We start from the raw sequence: 12469 nt of genomic DNA, 5'->3' as shown, positions 1-12469 counted from the left end.
TGAATCACTGCGCTACTCACTTTTTTATTCAGAGTGAAACCCTGTAGAGAAACCTTTTCACATCACTCTAAGACAAAGTTTGTTGCGTCAGGTTCTGCTGAGACGATACAGTAAGATCCACAAAGTCCTATTTGAGTGAAAACAGTGGTTTTTAATATTACAAGCATTTCTTTAACCCTAGGACACCAGAAATCCACGTGGGACAGCTTCTCCTCTCTTTTTACATTTCACCACTGACAATCACTTTGACCGGCGAAACCCAGTACTGTTGATTGATCCATTTTGTCCAAGAGTTAATTTCTTCTTGTTGTCTGTCCCCCGTCACAGCAAATGGTGATGAGCCTGCGGGTTTCGGAGCTGCAGGTGCTCTTGGGCTACGCCGGGCGCAACAAACATGGACGCAAGCATGAGCTGCTGACTAAGGCTCTCCATCTGCTGAAGGCTGGCTGCAGCCCCGCCGTGCACATGAAGATCAAAGAGCTCTACCGACGACGCTTCCCCGCCAAAATGATATCCCACTCAGAGCTGGCCATGCCCGGGCCGCACCACCCGGCCTCGGCTGGAGTGGTCGGAGGAGGCGGCGCCGCGCTGCCCTCCGGCCTGACGCAGCTGGCGTATGAGGGACACGCCGGTCACGGCGGAGCCCCGTCCCCCGCCGCCTTACTTCCCCTCTCGCTGCTCGGGCCAGGGAAACACGAGCTCACCGGGCTGACGCACCACCTGACGAACTCGGCCACGCTGCACCCGGTCCACCCAGACGTAAAGCTGCAGAGGCTGCCGTTCTACGACATGCTGGACGAGCTCATCAAGCCAACCAGTCTAGGTGAGGGCACGTGTGGGTGAGAATTGGTGTATGACTTGAAGGGAATGACGGTGGATGGATGTGTGCACTTTATTTGCACAATTCTGCAGGAAGTTATAAATGAATTTATGATAAATGGAGCAGGTAGCAACAATTAGCTATTTAGTGATATAAATAGAGTCAAGCTTGGCGTCGGTTTCCAACAGAATAGCAATTTTTGTGCCTTAGTGTATGACTAAGATCTGTTGGCAGCAAAATTCTGTATCTAGAAATGTGGGAATGCACTATAAATGTAAGACATTGGAGCATCCTGTTGTGGAGGTGGTTAAGACACAAACCATATTTAGTAACTGCAACAGACCAGGGAGGTTTTGTGCACATCATCCCTCCCCCTCTCTCTCCATATGTTTCCTGTCTCTATCTTCTCCGTCAAACTATCTAGTGAATTTAAAAATGCCCGAAGTTTAATCGGCAATGTTGTGGCTATTTGTATCTTTCCCATAATAATCATGGCAACAGTCACAGATAACATTGACATTTGTGGAGAATCTCCCTGCCAGCGCCGGCGCTGTGCTGCCTGCTAATGTGTGGAGAGGGCACAGAAATGTTAAAGCAAAAAGTTTAATTTCCAGATTTCCCACAAGAGAGACGGCGAGAGCGCAGACAGAGGTCACATTTGGTTCCCAGGAGGAGCAAGTGAAAATATTAAGTGGGTGCCTCATTCATCGCTTCATCCAAAATTGAAGATTTTGGCTGTGCAGATTTTCTTGTACTACTTTAAATACCTAAAAGTGTTCATATGTCCTCCAGTGTTTCAATTGATGAGGATTAGAGCTCAAATTAAGACACACGCTTTAAAACAACATGTTTAGTGTATAGGTTCCTTCTTCTGTATCTGAACGTATTTCTGGGAGTGACATTCACTGTAGAAGTCTCAGCCTGCATGTTGGTGAATAATCGCTCTGATTTGCATATTTATAAGGACTGCTTTGCTGGAATTTGTTTAGGGTGGGCCGAGCAATAAATGTCCCACATGATGTATTGTCATTATGTTTTCACTGTACGTATATATTTCAAGCTGTGAGGCCGCTTTTACATCTGTGTGAGGCCACAGAATATAAATGAATCGCTGCATGTGGACCATCAACAACATGCATTGACAGTATTGCATTTATCTACAAAGAGTCACATGTCACAGAAGATGCTATATATAGTGAGTAATGATGGCGCAGGCATTCATGACTATAGCTGTCACTCTGTAGCTCTGCTGAGGAAACTATTCTGCTCTGGCTCTGCATGACAACTTTCACTTTCCGAATAAACCTCCACTACCCATGTGCCCACACAGAGCAGGACTTAAAGTCAGATCATATTAAGTATCTCTCCTTATACACAACACAGGATTCTGTACACAAAAAATGACGGTCATAAACTCCATTTACTACTTTTTTCCCACAAAGACTGAAGATTACTTTTTGCACCAAGTTAATCATATATTTTTTTGTCAGATAACAAGATAAGATCCAAAAAACAGTTTACGTTTTGTCATGATACCTAAATTTCAAAGTTTGATGCGATACTATTAAAAAAAAAATGATACTCGATACCTGTTTCGATACCACGGCAACAAAAAAAGAACTCTTAAACCCTATGATTGAAAATGTAAAGGCTTCGCGTAACGTCTGCTTAAAGCCCTAAGCTAGTTGAGAGATAGAAAAACGTTCCTCACCGCATGTTGCCATGCGAAACTTCCATCTCATCGTCTTTCAAGATCTCGCTCTTTCTGTGAGCTTGCTCTTTCTGTGAATGGGTCCCCATCCTGTGAAGCGAGATGAGCTTCCTGAATTTGCACCCAAAATGCTGCCAAAACTTCCCTTTAATAATTTCCACCACAGCCTCCATTGTTATCGACCGGGAAAGAGACAGGAAGAAGGCGCGGAGATTACAAAAACATTGCAGGAAAGAAGCATTATTACGGAGAAGCCGATACGCACGGGACTAATATTATCGGATGACCTCTGTGTTTGCCAAAATATGGTTGGTGATTTGTGCTGGAATTTTTACTTTACAAGTTACGGACATGGCCGATAAGCACGGGATTAAGATCACAGACGACCTCCACAATTATTACACATTACTAGAGGTCCCCAGGTAATACTAGTCCCGTGTGAATAGGGCTTGTTTTTTTATTTTTCCCTGCACACAGTACTGGTACAGAGAAAGTCTCTGAACACATACCAGCTCATTTGATATACTGTTTACATTAATGGCTCTCACAGTCCGCAGGTTGGGACTAAATGAAAATGCTCTGCTCCCTGTCTGTCTGTAATAGTAACTTTTGCATCAATATGAGACGCCAGAAGGAATTTATAAAACGTCAGAATTTGCCGACCCGTGAATGAGAACAGTCTTCTGTGTCGTTCCTTTATATGAGCTGCAGGTGACGGAGGGCGGAGCTGACAGCGTGGGGCGGCTGTGTTCATTTACACACAGTTGGCAGGATGAAGAGCAACTTCAGCTGCAGACGAACTTAATCCTGTACCGTCCTGCAGGGTTGTACGGAGTAGTGAGCGAATAAGTTTATTGTTTAGAGCGTTAGCGCTGTGAATCAATCATAAATTACATCTTATTTTTCCGTTTCATCGCTCTGCTGTCATTAACGTCGCTCTCTCTCTTCACAAACTGATCATAGATGTGTTTGTTTTTAAAGCTTCGGTATCTTTCGGTGCCATCGAACGTAAAAATAACGGAGATTGTATCATTTTGAAACACATGGTATCGCAAGTATTGAAGTACTAAAAATTTTGACAAACGGAGTTTTAAATCTTTGAAAAGTTTTTCTTCTTATCAACAAACAAACTTGGGATTATTTGTCAAGTTTCAAACAGTCAAAAAGTCAACTCAGCTCCTTGTCAGACAAACAAATACACCATTTTTTATATATAAAGAAGTAAAACTGTTCACTTTGACAGAAAATACTTTATTCATGTAAGACCTGCTAACTCATATGAGGACGCCTATAGAGAAAATTGTCTTTCCGGGCACTAAATAAGTCCACATATCCAGCGTTTAAGCTCCATGTCTTGCATCCAGTCTGACTGTTATTCACTACTTAAAAGACTGTTAGTCTGGGCTTCATCTTGATCAGATTTGTCCTCATATTAGCTGTGCATCCAGCACCCAGCCTGCATTTAGCATAATAACTCTCTGGGCTCTGGGATGTATTGCAAATATATGTAAATGTCTAGATTTTCCTACATTAGCATTTTAATGGAGTAAGAGAGACCATCTCATGATTAATTTGCCTGCAGATGCATGTACAAACACAGCGCCTGCAGCTCTGTCATCACACCATCTCTCTCCTCTTCCCTCTTCCTCTCTCACTCTGTCCATTTCCTTCCTGTTCCATCCTTCTCTGCCTCCTCTCCGTGTCCCTCCATCTTCCTCCACCCTCACTCCGTGTCTCAGTGGCCATCCTTGGTGAAAATTTGCATGCAAGGTGATGAAATCCCACAGGCCTACACCTGTGCCCGCAGAACACACCCTCCTCTCATTTGAATCTGAATCGCACATTCACATCACTCTCACACACACACACACACACACAGGCAACACGTCTGCACATACAGTCCGCTCAAAACACAGACGTACTTTCCTATAAATAATGCACGCTGATCGTATTGTTCCCAGAGAAGCAGCGAGAGTGAGCAGATGATGGAGGGGAAGATGGTGCACATTGTTTCACAAGCTGGAAAAAGAAATGTGAATTTGCTTCAAAAATGAAGCTGAGCTCAGAGGTGACGACCCTCTTTATGCGCATAATAATGGAGGCCAGTAATGAATCCATTTAATTAATTGTATCTCCCCGCTCATGGGCAGACTGGGGAATTTTTTCTCTCTTGCTTTAAAGCAGCTTTAGTCTCAGTATTTGACACACTCTGTCTCTTCTCGGCTTGTTTACTTCTCTTCTTCTCTCTGATCTTCTGAATACAGCTCTATCCATCTCCCTCTCTCTCTCTCTCTCCCTCTCCATTGTTGCTGCCTCTCCTGTTGCCTTCCCTCCGATTTCTCTCCCTCACTTTTTCTTTTTGCACGGCTCCCTTCCCCCACTTCCCTGCACATCTCTTGGATTTGGAACATTTTTTTTTTTTCTGCAGGAGAAAGCTGATTTGTTCCAAGTCTGTGCTTAACTACATTTCTAACAGGGCTTTTACAGAGCGCATGTGCATCAAAGACTTAAGACAGCTCAGTAAAAGGAAAGATTATGACTTTGCTGCATCCTCACATCTAAAATGGGAAGAGGAAGTCGGAGGAAGTGTGTTTCCCCAGCTGACTCATGTGAAATTAAAATTTGTTTTGGTTTGTAAGTCATTACTCAAATAATTTGGCATAAAAGACAATAGAGACGAAGACAAAAAGGGACATGAACACCTAAAACAGTACAGCAGAAAGCATTACAACACAGCATGAGGGCCAGTTTCATACAGAGGGGCAAGATAATCGCATAATTGGTATAACGCTGTTATTATCAGACAGTCTTTTTGGAAGACATTCATAGTGTTGCATCCATCTGCACACAGCAAAAGCGATTGGAAAAACCAGGCGCCAGTTTAGCTCAGTGGTTAATTTGCACATCTCATGTACAGAGGGTCAGTCCTCGATGTGCCCAGGTTCGACTCCCACCCTCGTCACCACTCTCTCTTCCGCTGTTTCCGACACTCTACACTGTCCTCTCTCAATTAAAGCCATAAAGAGGCCCAAAAAATAATCTCTAACAAAAAAATTTATTAAAAAAACTTGCAAAGAAGAAACAAAAAGAGGTGAAGTCAGAAGCACACACTTCTGTTGGAGCGTACCAGCAGCTCAAAGATTTTCTACTGATGGAAAAGGTTCAGGTTTAAGCTGCAGCTTAAGCATCCACCATCTCTAGAATACCCTATTCCAACAGCGGCATGTTTTATTTATTCTCTAATGTCAAATAAAGGAAAGTATCTGCATTCATCAGACATGGAAAACAAATCAGGACAATCTGCAGACATTTTGCTGAAAAGGTGACATCTGAAATGATGATACAAAGGACAGTAAAGCAGTAAAACTGGGATAGAGTGGAAGCGACCTGTTTCCAGAGGCAGGATACCACACGTCAGCTGGGCTAAGACCGACCTCTGTGCTCGGGTTGGATTCAGGGTGACATCGCGCTCTGTGTAATACATACACTGTAAGACAGAATTTTTTTTTCAATACTATGTTCATGATGGTATTTCTACACATTGAGATTTTTAGATTCACAAAATATGCTGCACAAATTCAGTTTGTCACTACAACTGTTAAATTTACCCCCTCAAATAAAGTCAGCTTTTGTACATGACCTTTTGTTTCACCAGGAGTGCATACTCCTCTCATGTTGGCTGCGTCCCATTCTTAACATTTGGATGCTTTCTACACAAGCTGTTCTATTTTGAGACTTAATCAGGTCGCTAAATTTTGTGGCTTTTAATGTAATAAGCAGTTCTGGGCTTTTGTCTGTAATTCTCTTGGTTCTTATTGGACTAGATTAGTATTTGTTTTATATGCATTTCCCAACCTTTGTTTGGATATTAATCTTAAAAGAAAAATATAATGTAGCTTAAAGCCTTATACAGTGTTTCACATATGCACAGTGAGAAGAAAAACGTGTGCTCCTTCACTGCAGAACCTCTCAGTGAGACGTCATGCCACAGCGGCATAAATCTCCATCATAACTTCAAATACGACAGCCTCGGTTGATGAATATGGTCGAGGGATTGAAAAGAAACATGTGTCCCGACCAGCTGCATTTACATTCAGCTCGAACTGAGGAAATGAAATTGAGATTTCCTGCCTTTACCTGATTTTCCACAGTAACCTGGTTTCTTGTGCGAGTGTAAACATAGTTATTATCTCTCTCACACCTCCCTCCCTGTCTCCCTGTCATTATCCCTCCTCTTCCTCCCTCCCTCCCTCCTGTGCGGCCTCTCTGCTCAGTCCGATCAGCTCTGAGGATAAAGGTTAGCCCACAGTCTAAACTGGCCAACAGTCTGGGCTGCACCAGCTACTCCCTTTATTACCCCGCTGACCTCGCTGGTCCAACCCCAGCCTCATCTCCATCATTATCCGTCCTCCATGGAGAGCTCTGCCTCTGTACTCATTATGGATATCATTGTGGCTCACATGCATTATACATGATTTAATCACCACATCCTCAGTAAAAGGATGCCGGCCCATTCCTCATTTGATGAGCGTTTGGCGCATAATGCCTTGTTACACTGTGATATTCATACAATGGGGGAAGTTTGGAGTTTGGAGCGTTGCTTCTTCCAAAGATGAGTCAGTGCATGATGATGTTTTTGTATATTGAATCTTGGACAAACTTAAACAAGGTGTCTGGGTTTCAGTGTTTTACTGCCTATTCAGGCCAGTAGGTCACATTGCTACCTTCAGTGTTTTAAAGGCCTCTGCAGCTCTACATACAGTGTGTAGAGCTGCAGCAAACAACAGTCAACAGCCAAATACTCTTCATTTACTGTAAAGGGGCCATATCTTATTAAATGGATGTTTGGGTGTTTATTGTTCACAATGAAAAAGTGAAAACGGCATAATTCTGTGTTTTTCCAGAATTACATTTTTAAAAAAGGTCGCCTCTGAAATGGCCTGGCAAGAACAGCTGCAGGTTCCTACGTAGAACCTTGCTTTCGCTGAAATCGACCAATCGTCATTCGCCGTCATTCACCTCAGGCTGTCTACCTACCATTCCGATACCACCTGGGAGCTTCTGGGTTGCTGCACTTGCTCCAGTGTATCGTCCTCCCACTCAGGGTCCGATTCTGGCTCGTACATATAAAGCCGAATAACCGATCCTGGAGCAGCCATGTTTTCTACAACTTTGGAGTGACAGTAGAGTGTGGCCCCTCCCCCACGTGGGGTCACACACATGGAGGAGGGGCCTTTGAATGTCAGAACGGCTTGTTTGTGTCAGGAGGAAGGAGAGGCTCCGAAAAACAATTGAATTAAAATATGTATGCAATTTTTAAAAGGAAACAAACTTTACCAACATGATTCAAAAACGCATTAGAATAATAGGAACTTGATGCATAGCTAAAATATGTCCCCTTTAATAAATAATAAATAAAAAGGCAGCAAATCTTTGTATTTATGAAACTGGAACCAGCAAATGTTTCTCATTTTGCTTGAAAAATGGAAGAATCAGTTTATTATATTAAATCATTGTGCCACATGTCCAAGGGCATAAATAAAGCCTTTTTTTAAACATCAGAGACGATGGAATAACAAACAAGACAAAGACTCAAACAAAGTATCATTTGTTGTATTTATTAAATGTTTTATAATGTTTTTAGTCAACAAGACAAAGTTTGATATGTTGCATTAAAAAAAAAGAAGACATTTTTAATGATCAAAAAGCACCAAAGGTTATGAGAAGCAGGCCTTTATTTAAGAATTGCTGCTCTTAGTGACAGGCCGTGATTTATAAGTAAATGTCTTTGATCATATTTTATTACAAACACATTCTGTTTCCTCGTCTCCTCCTCTTTCATGTGTTAACTGCCTGATTCTGTTGTGTCACATTAAAACACTTTCAGAAACAGTCCTCCTTCTCTCCCCATGAAGGATTTTGTTGCGATACATCTGTAGGATGTGCTGAGATGAATTGCAAGCTGCATAATATTCAAAAACAGCAACATAACTCAAAATCAATATCTAACTAATGAACCGTCACTGAGATCCGGCCATTATGTGAGATTTTACACTAGGATCAATAAATAGATCCAATCAACCGTGCTGCACCTCCCTCATCCGGGAGTAACCAGGCAACAACCAACAATCCGACCAATCACGGACGAGTAAACACTTGAATTCTCCTCAAGGTGGCAAACAAACACCCGCAGGGTGTCAGGGTGAACATCAGGGTTTGTTTTTATGTGAAAATAATCTTTATTTATACAGAGCTTTTCTTAACGATGTAACAAAGTGAGGTCCATATGGATGCTTTTACAAAAAATAAGGTTTTAATAGGAGTTTTAATGTTGTGATAAATTTAGCAAAGCTCATTTCAGCTGCTAAGTCATTCCAGACTTTGAGGTTCTGGACTGCAGAAGCCCTTCAGCTCTAAGTCACTACTTAGACTGTTGTAAAAGACTAGAAAGCCTCTGTCAGCCGATCTAAGAGGGCGCCTACATTCGTTAGGCGTTATATGATCTAATAACATATTGGCATGTTCATTTAAAACCTTTAAGGTTAAAATACGAATAAGAAATTGATGTATATATCATCTTGTTTTCTTTAACCAGATATCCAAGCAGTAGTGTTGTCTTACTCTGGATTGGTTTTACTCTCAAGACCACTTTTTGAAGGTCTGCGTCTCATCTCAGAATGAACCGTGTTTTTACCACAGACTGTATAAATAATGGACCTAGCCACTGTGACTTCACCGATTTGTTTCTTGACTGAGAAAATGAAGCCGAAATATGGCAGCCGCCATGTTGGTTTGCTGGAGCCTGAAGGGACCAAATTTGGATGAGAGGGTGGTGCTGCAGAGTTGCAGCAAGTGGTTGAAATACGCCAAGTTATCAAAGCTAAACAGTCTGTGTCTGAGCCATTAGATTGTGAATGAGCTAGTTTAACTTCATGTTTCCCACAGTGGAGATTCTTTCTGTGGTGGCGACTGACTGCAGGTGTTTATTTATCAGACTAAAGAAGTAGCGGACTCGCTGCTCACTTGCACGGTGAGATAGCGGCGGGTGAACGACACGTAAAATAACCGATCGAAAGGCCAACAACTTCTGACCCCTATTTACTTGCCCAGTATACCTGCTACTTAGTGCTAAAAATGTATCAATACAATCGCCTGATTCTAGCATTTAAGTCACCGAAAAGCTGGAGCACAGACTTCTTGCACGGCCAGAAAGTTCCATAAATCAGACAGATTATTTGTCCAAACTTTGAGTAAAAAAATGTGCAAATGGCTCCAACAACACAGACAGGTGAAGTTAAGTTCAGTGACTGTGTGTCTGTGTTGATGTTAAGCAGACAGCCAGCAGCTCCCACCTGTCACTCAAGTGACCCCACCCCTATGATTTAAGGCTTAATATAATACAAACGGGTGTGTTATACACAAATTCAACCCCTGTACAGTTAACTTAAACAATAAAATTAGCTATTATAACGAAACAGTTTTTTGTATTAGGCTGTAAACATGTTTATTTCTGCTGTACAAATTGGCATTTTCCCATCTGCTGTAATGTTATTTCTTGATTACTGGAGCCAGCCTCAAGTGGACACTCGATGAACTGCAGTTTTTGCACAAAGTTGCCGCCTCTTGGACAAAAGGGACCTGGGATTGTTTTTCAAGCTGGGGGAGATATCAGTAGATTGCCTGATTTATTGTGTGATTTATGACATCAATATAGATGTACTATAGTGATTAGATGCAAACGTCAGTGTCCAAATGCATCCAAGAACTTGACTCAATTCAAATGTTTCCTACTGTTAATGGCTGTTTTATCTGCCTAAACCAGTTCATGGTAAACGGTAAAGCAGTTTTCTTGTCGTCCAAGTTCTGACCAATCAAAGCACATTCAAACACTGATGGAGGAAGAGCGGCTGTGGCTCAGAGGTCTTGGTCTTCCCTTGGTCTCAATCATTCAAAGTCTTGTTCTTGTCTTGGTCTCGTTACCCTCTAGTTTTTTCATTACGTGGTCTCAGTTAATGTTGAGTACAACACCACCTGGGACCATAATTTCAATCAACTGAAGCTGATAAAGGGAAGTCAAAACAACCGGACCTCAGTCCAACTTCTCATGACAGCATTTATCCCCCCCGTGTCCTTGAGCAGGCACGCTGCAGCTCAGTATTCTGTGCGTCTTGTTTTTCCCTCGGATTGGCGAGCAGATGCATGTCTCCTCAGGGCATCAGTAAAGATAGTATATCACATACGTTATCAGCTTTATACTACAGGTCATGGTGGTAATGTTCCCAAACATCTACAGCAGAGAAAGCAATAAAACGCCTCCTCTTCACTCAGCCTGAAAACACAACCTGAGATTCACAAACTCATACTCGTACGCCCTCTTCATGATCCCGAGCAGAATCCTTATCTCACTGTAAACAAGCCTGCCTCCTCACAACAAATGGACATCAACAAAGGAGCCCCTGGCTGCTCTGAACGATAAACACGCTGCACAAAATGGCTTCCCACTTCACTCGGAGCTTCATGTTCCTCTCGGCCTGGGTCGGTCCATCATTAGCCCCAAAGAGTCGCCTGATTAGACAAAACCAAACCCTGATTGCACCTTTAAACATTAGACGCTCTTAAAGCGGCTCTCAAACATAAGCAACACTGTACTTAACACCAAACATTAACGTTCAAATGAAGCCAAGCTCTAAAGACAGTGTGAAATTACTGTTACAGTGTATAAGTTGATGGGAATAGAAGGGCCAGCTGCCAGACTGAGAGAAAGTAATGGCAGCCTGTTATGGCCGTCGTGTAAGCACACTGGAATGCCTTAATGAGCCCTGTCAATATATAACTGAGCAACACCCTCGTGGAGATAATAATGGGTAACCACTGCTGTTATTGGGCGGGGGGAGGAACTAACACTTCTGGAAAGTTTTCAATTGTCAGCGAGTGTGGGTGTAACATCCAGATCTGACCTTTTGTTGTGGATCCTTCTCGCAGTGTAGTTTTGAATTTGAGTGACGCTTGTCTTTGTTCTGCCTGTGAATGATGCTGTATGTTGTCTTTGTGTTTGTGTGTGTGTGTGCGTGTTATCGCGTGTGTGTGCCTGCAGTGTACCAAGCAGAGAAAAAGTAGCAAAGCCACTAACAAGTTAATAAACTCCAGCTGGGCTTTGTAGTGCTGATGTCTCAGACTGTCGAGCTGAGCACATTCTCTGTAGCTTAGCTCACACATCTTCTCCTCAGAACAGAACTTAAACAAGACCCAACACTTTTATACGTTCGTACTCACTCCAGGTTCATAATCAACAATGAGAGAATAGTCATACTTTTCATACTAATAGTTATTGTTACATAAAATTAGGTTTGTCGATAGTTTCTTGAACATTGTCACAGTAAAATACCAATAACGGCACATAGGCTGGTTTAGAGTAGTGGGAGAACAAATTATAGAAACCTTTCAGTAGTGGTGCAAGAAGAGCTCAGATATTTACCTTGAGTCAAACTATCATCACTGCATAGTTAAAAAGTAAAAGTTAAAAATGTTGTACTAAAAGCACTCCTACTGCAGAGTGGCATTTCAGAATCACACATATTATATTACTGGATTATAATTAGAGAGTCATTGCTTTTATGTGGCGGCTGCTAAGGTAGGGCTACTTTTAAATGCTTTATGTAATGCTATGTCGCCTAACCTGTAATATCATTGCTTGTTAGTTGATTTGTACTTTGTATGATTTAATAAAATAGGCAAACTTACATAGACTATCAAATAAATATGGAGTCAAAAGTACATTTGCCTTCAAAATGTAGTTGAAGTAAACAGAAATACAAAATTAAAGTAATAATTTCCTCATAATTGTACTGGAAGTGCAGCACTTTAGTGGATGTACTTAGTTCTATTCCACCACTGCATCCAGATTTAATGTAACTAGGTTTTATTGTGGGGCTCAGAGG

General features: G+C 42.0%; 1 protein-coding gene across 3 annotated transcripts in view; it reads left to right on the top strand.

Annotated features, from left to right (window-relative positions):
* Positions 1 to 330: 330 nt before the first annotated feature.
* LOC138587636 (E3 SUMO-protein ligase PIAS1-like) overlaps positions 331 to 12469 on the top strand; it is a 28472-nt gene continuing 16333 nt past the window's right edge. For all 3 annotated transcript variants that reach the window (XM_069657986.1, XM_069657987.1, XM_069657985.1), the window contains exon 1: positions 331 to 823. In XM_069657986.1, the coding sequence (XP_069514087.1) occupies positions 331 to 823 (493 nt within the window). The remainder of the gene's footprint in view (positions 824 to 12469) is intronic.

This window comes from Semicossyphus pulcher, unplaced genomic scaffold, assembly GCF_022749685.1.
Source record: "Semicossyphus pulcher isolate SPU_LCO1_2020_fin unplaced genomic scaffold, fSemPul1.0.p SCAF_1, whole genome shotgun sequence".
NCBI lineage: Eukaryota > Metazoa > Chordata > Actinopteri > Labriformes > Labridae > Semicossyphus > Semicossyphus pulcher.
Note: the sequence above shows the minus strand (reverse complement) of the source record. Positions and strands in the feature narration are given on the sequence as shown.